The sequence below is a fragment of the Panthera pardus genome, unplaced genomic scaffold (assembly GCF_024362965.1).
Source record: "Panthera pardus isolate Hobbes unplaced genomic scaffold, ASM2436296v1 HiC_scaffold_13, whole genome shotgun sequence".
Taxonomy (NCBI): domain Eukaryota; kingdom Metazoa; phylum Chordata; class Mammalia; order Carnivora; family Felidae; genus Panthera; species Panthera pardus.
The window spans coordinates 140,853,722-140,870,924 of record NW_026526688.1 but is presented as its reverse complement, the minus strand read 5'-3'; the positions used below and the strand labels follow the sequence as shown (position 1 = coordinate 140,870,924).

Sequence of the window (17,203 nt, the reverse complement as noted above, 5' to 3'; positions counted from 1 at the left end):
TCTCAGGGCCATTTTGTAAAAATACACAGAGTTATTGGTCTGTCATATACTGGTTTCCGTATACTTTTTTCCCCCCAAACCTTTGAATCCCATCAAAAACTTTGTTTTCTGTCTTTATTTAGTTGACTTGTTTAGGGATAACTTATAACTGTTTTTGTAATTCTGTCCAGTCTCAAGAAGTGGGAAAGTTACCATGGTGTAATTATTGAAAAGAATTTATGATGGTTTCTGCAGTCTGTTTCAAGCAGAAGTGTGAGAGAGTTAAATTATGGCAATGATCTGTGTCAGTAACTTTGGTGACAGTATTCATATTTGAGTGTCTGGGTATATGCAGATACATACTGTCTTCCCTTTAGTTTTCTAAAGTGGATCCCAAAGTGGTATTAAGCATTATAGGGATCTATCTGTATGGTATTGACCCACTTTATTTTGCTGTTTCCTAATACTCCAAAGATAAGAGTATCATAATGCTAAATCATTAATTTTGCTTTCTAAATTTCTAACTTAGAAACATTTTAAATACATAGTTCTCACTTAAGGAGGAATTCATGATATTTGCATTCCTATGGAAATAAGCTTATGAAATGAATGGTTAGCTTCCAAGGCCTGATCCAGTGACTAATGTAGTTGATGCTTCTTTAGGATTCTGAACTGCAAACAAAAGGAACCCATCTCAAATTAGTTGACCAAAAAGGGAATTTTATTGGTTGAAAGACAGAAACTTGGTGTCCTGAATTCAGCCGTACCTAAAGCCAACTAAGATTATTTTGTATATAGTGTATTACATGTTATAGTTATATTGACATTTTTGTAATGCCTATGCAAAATGCAATCCCATGTGATATTATTTGCCTAGTTATTTGCATTTTGATAGAAGTACAGGTTTCTGCATCTTCACTAATAATTTCCTTATGATAGAATTTTATAAATAAAAGCATGAGGCAAAGTATGAATATTTTAAGGCTCTTGATATATGATTATGGTGGTAATATTTTATTAATCTTCATATCCACCAGGAACACATAAAAAGTTTATAAATGATTACTGATTTTAGAACATCCTGGTTAACAAATGTAACAATGCTTTACTATTATTAAATAATATATATATTTTTAAATTTTAGAAAGAGGGTGTGTAAGTGGGAGAGAGGGGCAGAGAGAGCCCAACACAGGGCTCAGTCGCATAACCCTGGGATCATGACCTGAGCTGAAATCAAGAGTCAGATGCTCAACCAACTGAGCTACCCAGGCGCCCCATTAAATAATGATATTTTGGGGGGGGGGGATACAGGAACAAAACTGTCCTTTCTCATTGTGGGTGTAAATAATGACAAAAGATTAAAACAAAACAAAACAAAAAACTCAGGTATAAATAAGGATAAATAAGGTATCTCTTGCTTTTATCTCTTCTCTGGATTTCACATTTGGAAATCTAATTGCCAATTCCATATCTCCAATTGAATGTCCAAAAGACATCTCTGACTTACTGTGTCCAAACTGTGTTCTTGATATTCTGCCCCAAACCTTCCTTGTTTGTCAAGAATTGTTAAGAGTTTGTGATTTTATTCTACTTGTAAGCTGACAGGTTAGTCTGCCATAGTTACATGGATGCTGTCAGAAGAAATGAGACAAAGGATTTGATTACAGCAAGAGCTGCAGCCAGAGTTTGAGCATTTACTCCAGTTCCCAGAGCCTTAGTTCCCACGGGGCTATGGGCCATGTCATAGGTCCCAGGTGACGCCTGTGCATACAGTGGATTGCATTACAGGAGAGGAATCCTGAGTTCAGGGAACCGGAATTTTTGATAATGTGCATTAAGTCTGCCCTAGAGAGGATAGAGGGGACACATTATTATCTTTATTGTGCCTGCCAGCGTACAAAACTGCGCTTTGTTTCCGAGGGATATACTGACTGTGTTTTCTAAAGCTGTTACCTGTGCAATCTCGAAAAGAGAGTCCAAAACAGAGGCAGTGTTAGTGCCTCTGCTTATAAGATATGCAGAAATGAGACTCCCATGTTAAATTATTTTCCAGTACAGTCTTCACCATCCCATCTAATGGTGATTTCATCCTTTCAGTTTCTCAGTACAGAAGTCTTGAAGTCTTTCTTAACTCCTCTTTTTCTCATATCTCACATCCAGGCTGTCAAGAAATCCTGTCTGCTCTACGTTCAAAGTGTATCTAGAATTTTTTCATTTCTCGTTCTTCCCACTGCCTTTTTCAGAACCACTGTGATCTTTCAACAGAATTACTGTGGTGCAGCCTGGTAACTGGCTTTCTTAATTCCCATCTTGCCTTCAGTCTAATCCCCCACACGGTAGCCGGAGTTGTCATATTAAAATATGAATTCAGTCAGTCATGTCACTGATCTACTCAGAACCCTCTAGTGGCTTCTCATTTTATTTGGAATGAAAGCCAGGTCTTTACTCTAATCCATATATAAGACCCTGCATGGTCTGGCTCTCTTTTATTTCTTTGAATCCTTTTTTTGTTATGTCTTTTTGTTCATTTGGCCAGGCTCCCTGTCTTAGGGCCATTGCACATCCTGTTTTCTCTGCCCAGACTGCACGTGTCCCAATATCCATATGGCTCATTTCCTCACTTTCCATCTTTACTCAGAGTCATCCCAGGCCATCCCCATGCATCTAGATTAAACATGTTGACCTCCCCCTTCTCCCCCAACAAAATGTTCTAGTGTGTTCATCTCCACTTAATTTCCTTCTTCTCAGAATGTACTACTAATACATTATTTATGTGTGTGTGTGTGTACATATATATATATATATATATATACACACATATATATATATATAGTGTATATTTTACTTGTTTATCTTGTTTCAGTCACTCTAGAATGTAAGCTCACAAAGGGAAAGAGGGTTTCTCTGAATTTTTTTGTAGTGAGTTTTGTTTCTGGCATCCAGTACAGTACTTGGCACCTTATGAGCAGGTAATGTATATGTTGAATGGGTGAATGAGTGATTTATATGGTAAAGAAGTAAAATCCTGTTTTCAGAATTTAGGGTGTGTATTAGAAGTATGATGAACAACAACAGAAAATGATTAATCGCTTTTTATTCATAGATCGATGTAGCAGTTGTAGCTTATCAGTTATAACTACTTTCAGAAGAACCATTTTATTAATGTTAAGTCATTCATTCACTGAAATATTTGAGTGCCAGACACGGTGGCACTCGGAACATTGATGATACTGTGACAGACAAGGTGTACATAGCCTCTGTTCTGATGGAACTCACACCCAGGTGAGGAGAGAAGCATTGAATGAGTGTAACAAGTGTAAATATTGTGGATACATCTTTAGACGTTCTTGTTGTAGGGGTTGCAAACTCAGATACCTATGCCTGCACAGGCCAGGCAGATAAGGTAAGAATGAATTGGGACCAGGGAATGTGGAGATGGGAGTTCAGATGCACTATAGAACACATGCCATGTGTAAAGGGTAAAGCAACTGACACGTCCATCTGATGGATATCGTATACGAATGAGGACCCACTGTTTATTTTTTCCGAGTTATGTAAAGGGAAACGGAAAAATCTAGATTATCATCTGAAGTATCACACTCTCCTAAGGCACTGTGCAGTCCAAATCAAACATGGTTTTGACCTAAGGCCTCTTCTCTATAAGGAATATTGCCAATTAATTGAGGTTCTATCAAGAAGAAAATTCTGGGAGTGGGGAAGACATTATCTTCTCTTGATTTCCATTTTTGTTTTGTTCCTCCTCAATTTTAATAGTTTTCCTAGATCCTCCCATTTGTAATGATGTAGCTAGACTTTTCTTCTGACATAACTAACAAGGACAGATGTGCATGTAAAAAGCATTAGAATGTGCGGTTTCTGGGGGTAAAAGACTTGTGGTTGGCTCCATTTTATGAGCTCTGAGTTATTGGACTAGCTGCTCACCTTCTTTCTCAGTGTTCGCTTTATTCATCATCTGTACAATGAGAGTATCAGTTAAAATGCCTCCTGATGTTATGAGTGGTAAATAAGATAATGTACTTAGAAATGCTGTGTATATTGTCAGGGTTCTGTGAATGCTGTGCTTTTGCCTTTTTTTCTTTTTCCAACTCCTCCTCCTCCTCCCCCCATTCCCTGCCTAATCACATGTATCTGATTCATTGTTTCATTGCTTTGTACTAGATAGCACTTACTGATAAGATAACTTTGGCAAGAATTTAAGTTAGTAATCCTCTTTAGGAGTATTTTCACTTTTAAAAGAAACTTCTGGAGTCATTGCCTTAACCTACAGTAATGAAACTCTGATGTATCACAGGACAGTGGTCATTGAGTAGGAGGATCATTCTTCTGGCTCGAATCCCACAGCAAAACAAGTGCCTGTTCCACTTATCTTGAAGATAGTTTTCAAATGACATTGTTTTCTTTGGCAGTGGTTGAAACCAGAAGTTGCTGACAGCTTGGTATTTCCTCTGTCTTGTTGATTTGCATGATGTATGGTGATATACAACATACAGAAACACCACATGTAATTTTATCCATCCGTCTTTCTTCTTCCATTCCCTAGGAAAACAAACTTGATAGGAGTAAACGCTACTAAAGCCCAGTCTTTCATAAACATGAAGTGCTTGTGTGTGTGATGTTGGAGCTGTAGGTATCTAGGATACCATAAACATTTTCTGTGGCAAGAGACTTATGGTGTCTTTGGGGAAGTTGTGAGTCTGGATGATCAGCAGCAGTGTCTTTCTTGTAAAATAATAATTCTCAGTGGTGGTGGTGGGGTTGTCAGATGGCAAGGGGGAGGAGAATTACCTGGGGAATTAGGTGTGGAATTACCTGTGTTTCTTGTTCTTTTTCTTCCAACTTTATCATGAAAAATTTAAAATAATTTGGAAAACTTGAAGGAGTTGCATCATGAATAACCATATGCCCATCATCTAGGTTCAACTACTACTAACATTTTACAATATTTTCTTTACACATTTTTAAAAACACGTGGATAATTTTGTGTTTTTTTTGTTTTTTGTTTTTAAAAAAAAAATTTTTTTTAACGTTTATTTATTTTTGAGACAGAGAGAGACAGAGCATGAACGGGGGAGGGTCAGAGAGAGGGAGACACAGAATCTGAAACAGACTCCAGGCTCTGAGCTGTCAGCACAGAGCCCGACGCGGGGCTTGAACTCACGGACCGCGAGATCATGACCTGAGCTGAAGGCGGCCGCTTAACCGACTGAGCCACCCAGGCGCCCCACACGTGGATAATTTTGAATAATGACTGTGAATCAGAAGAATTATTGTTCATTTTCTTAGGTGGGACAGAGGTACGATGGTTATAGAGGATAATGTATGCATTTTAGGAACGTGTATGTGTTTAAGTACCCATTAGATACTAGTAAGTAAAATGACACAATACCTACTACTTACTTTCAAATAGTTCACCACCAACAAAAATGTTTTGTGGTTTCTTTCACCAACAAAAACGTTTTATGGTTTCTTTCAAAACTAGAATTTAATCAAGGATTGAGTATTGCATTTAATTGTAATGTCTTTTAAAATCTAGAATGACTCTACCCCGTCATTTTTTTTTACTCTACCTATGGAACATTGTATAAGACAACTAGCCAGAGTCAGTATCTTGGACTTTGTCTGATTGTTCTCTCTGATACCATTTTCCTTATATTTCTAGCCCAGCCCCTGTGTGATGTAAGCTGAAGTTAGGCCTTAAGATTTTTTGGGAGAAAGGTTTTTAACAAAAAGTAAGTTGTAGGTGATGCTGTTTACTTCATATTACATCAGATCAGGAAGCACGTAATGTCAATATCAATGCAGACTGTTTATGACTCCCAGATTTCTCCCTTATAAAGGAGCTTTTTTCCTTTTGATACTTTGACATCATGTAAATATTCTATTTCTCATCAGCCTTTATCTTGAATTTTGATATACATTGATGATTCTTGCTGAGTCACTTTTTAATTTTGTACTTTTCAATTTTGATACCTTTTCCTCCCCACTCCATTGACAGTCTCTGTCATTTTTGGGAATGAGTAGTGGCTTTCAGTGTTTTGGGCAAGGAATTAGGGTGTGAACCATCGTTCTAAGAAACATTTAATGGTAGTTCTATATCTATATAACTTCTTCCAAGTTGGATTTTCAGTTCACAAGTTGAAGGGCTCGTTCCCACAAGATTGCCTTTATTTCAGGTGCCTGGGGGGCCATCAGCACTTCTGATGACTGGCTTGACTGCAGATTTGGGGTTTCCCATGATTCTTCTTCAGATTTGATAATTTGCTAGACTGATCTACAGAATTTAGGAAAATGTTTTATTTAGGATTACCATTTTATTATAAAGGATACAAATGAACAACCAGGTACGTAAGGCAAGGTACGGAAGTGTCGGTCGGTTAGCGCAGGAGCTTCCGTCCACATGGAGTCAGAGTGTGCTACTTTCCTGATACGTGAGTATGTTCACCAACCAGGAAGCACTCTGAACCTTGTTCTTCAGAGTATTTGAGGCTGCTTTACATAGACACAATTGATTAAATCACTGGCCGTGTGATGGAACTCAGTCTCTAAACTCTCTTTTCTCCTCAGAGGTTGGGAGGTAGGGTGGGAGTAGAGCCAGGAGGCTGAAAAGTTCTAACCCTCTAATCATGTAGTAGGTTTTTTCTGGGGCCAGCCTCCAACCTAAAGGTAGCTAGGGGCCCTACCACCAATCACCTGATTAGCATAACAAACACACTTCTGTGGGGAATACCAAGGGTTTTGAAGCTCAGTGCCAGGAACTGGGGGACAAGGTCCAGATATATATTTTTCATGCTTTTCATATTTGTAGAGTCAGAGAAGTGCTTTTAATAAACATAATTTGTAGGACATTTCTACCCAAAAATTAATGGAGGAAGGGTTCATTTAGATATTATTTTGAGTGGTCTAATAGGTTGATTTCCATTAGACACTGCTTTTAAGTAACCAAAACATAGAGGTGGTTTATTATGTTTGGGGGTGGCGGGAGGTTATTTTTAGCCTTCTGTAACTTTTGCAAATTTCCAAGCCTTTAAAAAGAAGTATTATTTTACAAAGCTAATTTTGGTTTTGAATCATGTATGCCATTTTATTTATACCTGGATGATGTACAAATGATTTGGGGCATGTTGATACAGGTAAATATTGTCTCTTTGAATCTTAACTGTATTTATTTATATTAGCGTGTTTATCAAGGCATGTGTTTATTTCTATTCTTTGTATTCTTGAAAATGTGTAGTATAAATCTTCATAAGATGGACTAGTATTAATAACAGTAGCATAATAGTGATCATAGTAGTAACTATAACAGCTACCATTTATGCAGTAGGTGATATTAGGCACTTTACCTATATAATCACATTCACTCTTTATAATAACCCTGTGAGATCTTATTATATTTGCCAAATGCATGAGGAAACTAGGGCTCAGAACTTAGCATGCCTTATGTTCATATAATTAGTAATGCTGGAGTTAATATTTAATTCCAGATCTTGACTCCAAAAGCCTTGCTCCCTTGCTATGATGGATTCCAAGAAAAAAATTTAATGGAGTAATTTGCCATCATTCATTGATTCATTCATCCAATAAATTATAATTTTGTGCTCATTAACTTATACCACGTATTATGTCTTCCATTTATATGTAACAGTGCTTGTTGCTTCAAAACCTCTAATCCCCTGTAGTGTCTGTTATTAATATAAAGGATCGAGTACTATTGTTTCATTTCTCTGGTTAGTCTCTTTTTTTAAATGGTGATTTTGGAATACCTAGTCTTGCTCACAGTATAATATCTAGGGTTTTTTTTTGTTTTTGTTTTTTTTTTTTGTTTGTTTTTTTTTGGTCATTGACTAGTAAGATGTAGATTCTAGCATATCTTCTGGACATTTTTGTTATTATTTATTGGCATCATTCTTACTATTACGTATTCAGTTATCTTACAGTGTTTATCTTACTGTGATGGCTTTGGAAATAGAAAACCATTGAAGCAACTGTAAAAATTTTCAGATTAATTTCAGTTAGGCAGTGAAGTATTTGGTAAGATGATGCCATCAGTATATAATATGCCCATTTAAAAATAGTATGAGCGTAATTATGCTTACATATTGCTTGTGAGATGACCAGATAAAGATATAGGGCTAATGCCACCCCTTATTAAAGTAAATTTGCAACCATTTAAAAATTTTTTCTGTAGCATTTAGATCTTCTGTTTATCCTGAACCTCAGAATTTCATGATGATGAGCCTTGATATGGATCTTTTTTTTTAATTTTTAAATTTAAATTTTAAAATTCCAGTATAGTTAGTGTGCATTGTTATATTAATTTCAGGTGTACAATATAGTGATTCAGCAATTCCATACATTACTCAGTGTTCATCATGATAAGTGTATTCTTTTTTTGTTTTTTAAAGTTTATTTTGAGAGAGAGTGTGCTCTTGTGAGTGGGGGAGGGGCAGAGACCAAAGGGGAGAGAGAATCCCAAGCAGGCTCTGTGCTGACTTTGGAGCTGGATGTAGGGCTCTATCCCATGTTGCTGGGATCATGACCTAAGCCAAAATCAAGAGTTGGACTTAACCAACTGAGCCACTCAGGAGCCCCATGATAAGTGTATTTTTTATTTTCTTCACCTATTTCACTCATCCTCCTACCCACTTCTCCTCTGGTGACCACCAGTTTGCTGCCTACATTAAGAGTCTGTTTTTCTCTTTTTTTCCTTTGTGTTGTTTCTTAAATTCTGCATATGAGTGAAGTCATATAGTATTTATCTTTCTCTGACTTATTCACTTAGCATTATACCATCTAGATCCATCCATATTGTTGCAAATTGCAAGATTTCATTTTTTAATAACTAATATTCCATTGTATATATGTTGGGTTAGTGCTTTACTTTTGGAAGCTCATGTACTTCAAGTTTGGGATTCTATGTGTGTCTGTTACGTCTTTGGTATACATTTCTTTATTTTCTCTCTTTTCTCTTTCTGGAACTTCTATTATTGTGATATTAGATCTATTGGACTGGTCCTTTTATGTTCCTGTCTTTTCTCTCTTAGTTTTTTTGTCTGGAAAGTTTCTGGAAATTTTCCTTAATTTTATCTTCTAGCTTCTCTGTTATAAACTTTTTCTCTTTTGATCCCTTAGTCTAAGTATGCAAAAAGTCATTCCTCATTCTGTGCCTGTCCCTTTATTAGGACCCTGCTCTTATTTCATGACTACAGTATTTTCCCTCCACTCTGAAAATATTTATAAGTTCATTGGATGATTTCTTTAGCTCCCAGCATCAACGTTCCTTTTTTCCTGTTTGCTTCTTTTCATCTCTTATTTATGTTGGAGGCTTTCTGTGAATGATGAAACTTTGATGTCTGATTTTTTTGTTGTTGTTTTATTTTTCATTTTTTTTGTGTTTTTTTTAAGAGTGAGGCTCTTTAAAATGATGATTGAAAGGGGTTCGTGCACATTGCAAGGGTTTCTTAATTCAGGGTTTCACTTTAGTGTGATGAGTCAGAAAGCTACTTTGTTTTCATTGTGTGACTCCCAAATTTCAGTTTCTGTATTTTTTTTTTCTTCCATCTAGTTTCCAAGAAGAGAACTTCTCTAATCTGTGGTGATTAGTTTGCACTGTATGTGTGTATGTCTGGTTCTTGTAGCTGAACAGTGGTCTTGAATTGAGGTGGAGATTATCTTTTCAGTATGTAGACTTTTACTTAATTCTCTTATTTTTAGGACTATACTTTTCCCTCCCCTCTCCTGTCCCCATGCCTCCAAATGGTGCTTGGGGTCCCAGGTTACTGCTGGTTTCACTCATCCTGCCTGGGTATAATGTTGGAATGGGGTAAGGAATCTAGTGGTCTGACCGCTTTTATGAAGTCTTTAAGCCATTCTTCTTATTTTCTCATTGCATCATTGCATTCAAAAGGCCCCTGTAATTCTTTAGGTTTTCAGGTTTATGCCATTAGACTAGGCTTGCTTCTTGCTCATCCTTCCTCCCTCTCCCAATCAAATGCTTTGGGTGGTCTTTCTCTGTTGTGTTTAATCCTTTACCATGTGTCCGTAAGTTTTTCATTTCCCAAAATTTTGTTGACATGTCTTGTCTCTTTCATTCTCTTTGACCTTACGGATTTATGCCTTTGAAAATCCTTTATTGGGGCACCTGGGTGGCTTAGTCGGTTAAGCATCCTACTTCGGCTCAAGTCATGATCTCATGGTTTGTGGGTTCAAGCCCTGCATTGGGCTCTGTGCTGACAGCTCGGAGCCTGGAGCCTGCTTCGGATTCTGTGTCTCCCTCTCTTTCTGCCCCTCCCCTGCTCGTGCTCTGTCTCTTTAAAAAATAAACAAACATAAAACAAGTTTAAAAAGATCCTTTATTTTTATTTATGGAGGAGTACAGTGGTAAATGCTAAGGTTGAGACCACCATAAGTTAATTGCTAGTCTCTTGACTTTGTGTGACTTCCTTTTGTATGCTGCTTTTACCCTGTAGCAGTGGCTTTCCTTTCTCTGTTTTAAGGTGACAAGTACTTTTCTCATTTACTTAAAATAAGTTTTCTACATTATTTAACAATTACCAGTAAAACATACACCCCTTATAACATCCAACACTACAATGGCAAATGAAGGAAAAATTGTTCTTCTTCCCTTAATTGTAGGATTCTGAGCCAAGCTTGGTGTCTGTCCCTGCATACTGTTTTTTTCTGTTCATAAAAACATTTAACATGTGTTTTTAAATTTGAAAAACACACCATCCACATACCTAATGGAACAAATGATAGACCAGGAGAAAATATTTGTACTCCTCATATGTTAAGAGAGTTTTATAATGCTTTCCTACAATTGAAAGAAAAAGGTAACCCTTTAGAAAAAGGAACCAATGATAGGAAGGCAAGTCACAGAAGAGGGAATATATGTGGCCAACAAAAAAGAAGTAAAGATGCTCAGTTTCCTTGATAATGAGAGGAAAACAAGATAGAAATAACAATGCCCTGAGTCTTTTTCTCTCAAGTTGGCAAACTTTTAAATGTCTTAGTAACTTCTAGTGAGCATGTGAGAAAACTGTCTCTTAATGTTGCTACTGGAAGTTGCCATAACCTTTCAGGGTTTAATCTGGCAGTATCAAATTTGAAATGCATTTTTCCTTTGATAGACTCTCCTTGGAAATCTGTGCTACAGGAACAAAACACCAGTCCTTAAAAATGATTGTACAAGGCTGTCTAATGCAGCATTCATTGTCCATAATGGCAAAAGACAGATAAATAGAATGCCAGACTAAGCTGAATGACCAACAGTTTGGAGACGATCAATTTGTAATACTTACGTGGTATAGCATACTATACAGCTTTTTTTAAAAAAGAATGAGTCAAGCCATGTGTTACTGTAGTCCGTGTAGAGGATTCTATTTTTTTTTTTTCAACGTTTATTTATTTTTAGAGACAGAGGCAAAACATGAGGAGGGGAGGGGCGAGAGAGAGGAAGACACAGAATCTGAAGCAGGTTCTAGGCTCTAAGCTGTCAGCACGGAGCCCGATGCAGGGCTCGAACCCACAAACCGTGAGATCATGACCTGGGCCGAAGTCAGACACTTAACTGACTGAGCCACCTAGGTGCCCCGAGGATTCTGTTTTTGTCCAAAAAAAAAAAAAAGGTGGGGGGGGGGGGAGGAGACGCTGCACTTTATATAGGGATATATATGTTTTGAAACCAGACATTTGTATAAACATTATTGGATAAAACCTACATTAAAGTTACCTTAAAAACAAACTTAATGAGTATAAGGTAATTGGAGGATTTCCTGGGTGGCTGGCACTTGAAATCAAATGGAGGCTTGTTCATTATGATTTATCTCAGGCTGACTACGATATAAAACTAATATCTAATATCTAGGTCTTGCTGCTTTCTTGTTTGCTTAACCCAGTGGACTTCTTAGCCCTGTTTTCAGGATTATTTTGTTACTGATGAATTTCTACTCCTTTGGGTACTTGTAGTTGGTAAATTGACATCTGTATCAGAGGAAGTGCAGGGAAGATAAAGAAATAAACTGGTTGTATCATTCATGTTTTCATTCTTTCATGTTATCTTTTTGAATACATTTCTGAATACATATATACACCATCAGCAAATTAAAAGTAAGATAAATGAAAACATGGAAAAATAATGGCTTAATAGGAGGAATAACTACTGGTTTATCAGGAGGAAAAGTTCGTCTGTAGAAACACATCCCTGCCTTCATAAACAGTTAACCCAGGGCACCTGGCATCTCTAGAGCAGTGCTTTCCAAGGTGGCATTCAGTCAAGTGCAAGCTACATTGTCATTATTTTAATACTGCTAATTGAAACAAATTTAGATTGGCTTAAAGCCACTCCTTCATTTAAATATGATTATTTTTTGTGTTGGGTTGGGGACAAAATAGGTGATATTTAAGTTAGGAAGCCCGTGGAATTGTTTTAGCATGTGAACCCCATGTCCTACCCTGGAAAAAAATGGGGAGGCTAATAATCATTGCTTTTCAGAATATATACCCACAAATTGGAAGGAATGCCTATATTATATGATTTGTAGATTACAAAAGATAGTAGTAATTTTAGCTTGCATAAATACACATTTATTTCCTACTTTACTCTGCCAGACCAGTATCTGTGATTAGTTCTTTTATTTTCTTGGGATTTTGAGAATATATGGAATGGTTAATAGTACCCTCCTAGTCCCATATTTGGAATTGAAAATATAGAATTAATTTAATAACTGTGCCTTGACTTGGACTTGAACTGTATTTTGAATTGGACATAGAAATATATAATAAGTGGAATTTGTGGTAACTGCCAGTAATCTTGTGATATATGTATCCAGTGAGTTGAGAATTGAAGTACTTGATAATATAGTCAGAACACTAGATAAAAATTCTGAGGAAGTGATGAGCATGAATTGGATTGGTCATGAAAGACTTCTTGGAGGAAAAATATGTGTTGAAGCATTTGGTAGATATGGGTTGGTGGCAAGCAGATGATACTCCTCTCTTGAGTTACTATAATGTTTTAACTAGTTAGTTACTTCCTAGTACATGCATTATTCCAACAGAAATAATATTAGCTTATAAATAATCAGAAAATGCTGGAAAATACAGTATTTGGAGAAATACAAATAAATTATTCCTTTTCTCAAAGCAGGCACTATTCATGACCATTGTTTACCTTGTTTAGGTATAAATCCACAGTTGATGTTAGAAAGTTAGAAAACATTTGCTCAGATCTATGTCTAATTTTGGGTGAATAAAATTAACAAACTAGCTTTTAGGAACAAGGGTTTTATGAAGAAAACTTAATGTGTTTTTCCCTAATTTTGCTAATTCATTGGCATAAATTTACTTTGTTTTGTGGGTGGTTGAGAATGGATATATAGGATCCATGATTTGTCTAGGAACTTTTTCTCTGGTTCAGTGGATACTTAACAAGGTTGTATATCAGAAACAGCTGGGAGACTACTCTCCACCCCCTGGTTAATAACTTATTTATATTATTATATATTTTATTTATATTATTTATATAATTATATTATTTTATATTATTTTATATTTTTATATTATTTTATATATTTATATTTTATATTTTTATATTTTATAATATTATATATTCATAAGAACATAAACAGAGGTAGAAGAATAAAATGAGCTGGGGGATTTTTAGCAGTATATTTACTAGGCCTGACTGAGGCTTTCTGATTCAGACTTGTGGTCAGAACTTGGAAAACCATTAAAGATAAATTCATTCTCTCTCTTTCTCTCTGTCTCTCTTACCAGCTCACCAGGCAATTCTTATGTATAGCTATGTTTGGGAAGCATTGTTCTAGGGTAATCTCTAGATAAATATCTAAAAACAAATGCTGTTTAAATGATTTATCTTGATCTATACTCATACTACTTCCATGTCTAGATCTAACTTTTAGCATTTTCTTTAATTTTTTTCATAAAATTTGAGTAGTTTAGCACTTTATTAGTGCTACTAATTTGTTAATGTTTGCATCTGAAATCAATGCTAAGTGAACTTAAAAAAACAAAAACACCTTGCACTGTTAGAGCTTTTACCTGAAATATCTTTCCCAAATACCGCCTTTTTCTCTCCTGATAACTGCCTTGTGGGTTGGTTGATTTTATTTCTCCTACATTGTATATATATGTAGAAACCCAAATCTAGAAGGTGGGAGACTTACAGTTTCCTGTAACTACATTTGGGGATATGGAGACCCTGGATTGAATTCATACTGATTCTGGAGTGTCTTAAGAGCTCTTTTCCCCCTACCATTTTATCCCCAATAGTTTGCTTTTCCTTTCACTGATTTGCATTGAATCAGAGTGCAGGTGCTGTATCATTGCTCAGGATGTGCTTTATAAGGCCTATCAAATTGGTAAAAGTGACGCACCATTTTTTGTTTTAAGCTACATTAAACAACGCAGTAATCTTTATACCAAGATGGGTTTTTTTTTTTTTTTTTTTTTAAACGTTTATTTATTTTTGAGACAGAGAGAGGCAGAGCATGAACGGGGGAGGGGCTGAGAGAGAGGGAGACACAGAATCGGAAGCAGGTTCCAGGCTCTGAGCCGTCAGCCCAGAGCCCGACGCGGGGCTCGAACTCACGGACCGCGAGATCGTGACCTGAGTTGAAGTCGGACGCTTAACCGACTGAGCCACCCAGGCGCCCCCCAAGATGGGTTTTAAAAACGTCAGGTAGAAGTCTTTGCTTAGATGTGATGGAAGTAATTGTTCTTTAGAATACCTAGCAATGTGTTTCAGATTTGCTTTCTCAAGTTCAGTTAACAGACTGTCCATATAACTGTGACATAGATAATGAGGACATTTATATATTATAAGAGTTCTGGAAGGAGGTAGTTCTAGAGTTGTCTAACTCAGTAGCCTAACTATGTCAGTGTTCTGGGTCATTTTTTCTCTGATCCTTTTTTCTGCCATTGCCACAGATAGCTGCAGTAGGTCTAAACAATCATATTCATATACCACAAAATCCAAAAGCCAAAGGAAGAGCATGGGCTTCTTCACAAGTCTCTCTCTCTTTTTTTTTCTGGGTGGACAGTCTTTCCCTAAAATCCCCAGCAAATTTTCCCTATGTCCCATGGCAAAATTTGTTACATGTCCCATCCTAAATCAGTTACTGACAACAGGAAATGAGATTCCCATTAATCGCCTTACAACAATGTTGGTTCATCCCCTGGAACTGGAGAGGGACCCACCCATCTGATCCTGTTGATGTTTCAAATAACATCAGTGTTTTGTTATCACAGAGAGGGGGAGGCTAGTGGGTAGGCAGTCCTAGTATGTGCCAAAGTATATAGTAATACAGTTATGTTGTGACATTTTCCACGTATTATGTAAGAGCTATTCCCAGGCAAAATGGAATTTTAGTATTTTAACTTTTAAAAGGAAGCATATTCTGTTTTTTTTTTTTTTTTGAAGTTTATTCATTTTTGGGAGAGAGAAAGACGGAGAACGAGTGGGGGAGGGGCAGAACTTATGAACTGCAAGATCATGACCTGAGCTGAAGTAGGATTCTTAACTGACTGAGCCATGCAGGCACCCTTAGAGAAGCATATTCATTTGAGATGAATGTTATTCTCTATGTATTCCTTTGTGATTAGCATAAGAAGCCAGTGTTTTGTTTTTAATCTAATAAAATGATTGCTTACTGTTATTTTTGTCTTGTGTACAGTTTGTTTCCCACTGAGATTAAGCTCCCCAGTGATATTCCATGATTTGATAGCAGTTTCTGAGTCTTTTTAATTAATCGATACTTGTTCTTCTAGGTGGATTCTCCACGGTTTTTCTGGTGCGGACACATGGTGGAATCCGCCATGCATTGAAGAGAATGTATGTCAATAACATGCCAGACCTCAACATTTGTAAAAGGGAAATTACAATTATGGTAAGTGAAAGAGTAATTCCATTGTAAGAATTTGGTGTATTTTCTTTTGGTTTTGCACTAAAACATTAACCAGCTTTTTTGGCAAGCTGCTTATTGGTTTATGTGCATCTAGAAAACCTTTGAAATGCATTCTTTATAGACACACTTAAGGCTAAATATAGCCAGTCCCTTCCTCTCCTTTTTCCTTGCTTCCTTATTGTAGTTTGATGGGCAAACTACTCTACTTCTTCTCCCCCACCGTCTTTTAAAATATATTTTAATTATGGAATGTTGTGAGAATAGAAACATTTAGAGAATTATGTGATGAATATCAGTTTATGCACTATCCAGCTTAAGAATTAAAATCTTACAGGTACAGTTGAAGCCTTTGGTGGATTCCTTCCTAGCCATATCACTATACTGTTCTCATCCAAAAAGAAGCCACTGTCCTGAATTTGGTGTTTACTATTCCCATGGGTGTTTAATACATTCACTGTATGTGTTTATATTCACCAACAACAATTAGTTTTGCTTTTTGTTTTTATTTTTTATTATTTTTTTGAGAGAGAATGCGGGCATGCACGTGTGAGCATGAGCAAGGGAGGGGCAGAGAGAGAGGGAGAGAGAGAATCTTAAGCAGGCTTCACATGAACATGAGCTCCATCTCAAGACCGTAAGATCGTGACCTGAGCTGAAATCAAGAGTTGGATGCTCACCCAGGTGCCCCCGCTTTTCATTTTCAAATTCATGCAGTAAAGTTTATTGTTGTTACTATTTTTTTTTTTATGTACTCTGCAATATATGGTAAAATATCCATATCTTCCCTTATGAGTAAGGGATTTTTTTTTTTTTTTTTAATATTGAGAAGTAAAAAATATTTTAATAGGTTATTGACAAAATTTCAGTAATTTGGTTAAATGGTTAAAAACTACAAAATGAAAGTTTCTTTTTTTCTAGGGTGTTTTATTCTCAGTGCTCTGATGGCTTGTTGTTGTTTTCCTCTTCTTCCTTCTCCCCCTAGTCCTCCTCTTCTTTTCTTCCTCTTCTTCCCCCCTTTTCCTCTACCTCTTCTTTTCCCTTGTCTTCCTGTTCCCATTCCTCCCCCTCTTCCACCTCTCCTTCCTCTTCTTTCTTCTCTTCTTCCTCCCCGTCCTCCCCATCTTCCTCCGCACTCCCTCTACTTCTTCTCTCTTTCCACCTCCTCTTCCTTCACCTCTTCTTTCTCTTCCTCCTCCTCCTTTTCTTCTCTCCTTTTCTTCTGTTCTCTTCTTCTTCCTCATCCACTGTTTATCAAGTGCTATATATATACATATATATAA

At 36.6% G+C, this 17,203-nt stretch overlaps 1 protein-coding gene across 1 annotated transcript in view; it reads left to right on the top strand.

Annotated features, from left to right (window-relative positions):
- Positions 1-17,203, top strand: part of BMP2K (BMP2 inducible kinase) — a 130,840-nt gene that overhangs the window by 36,768 nt on the left and 76,869 nt on the right. The window contains exon 2 of the mRNA XM_019466561.2: positions 15,787-15,905. Within this exon, the coding sequence (XP_019322106.2) occupies positions 15,787-15,905 (119 nt within the window). The remainder of the gene's footprint in view (positions 1-15,786; positions 15,906-17,203) is intronic.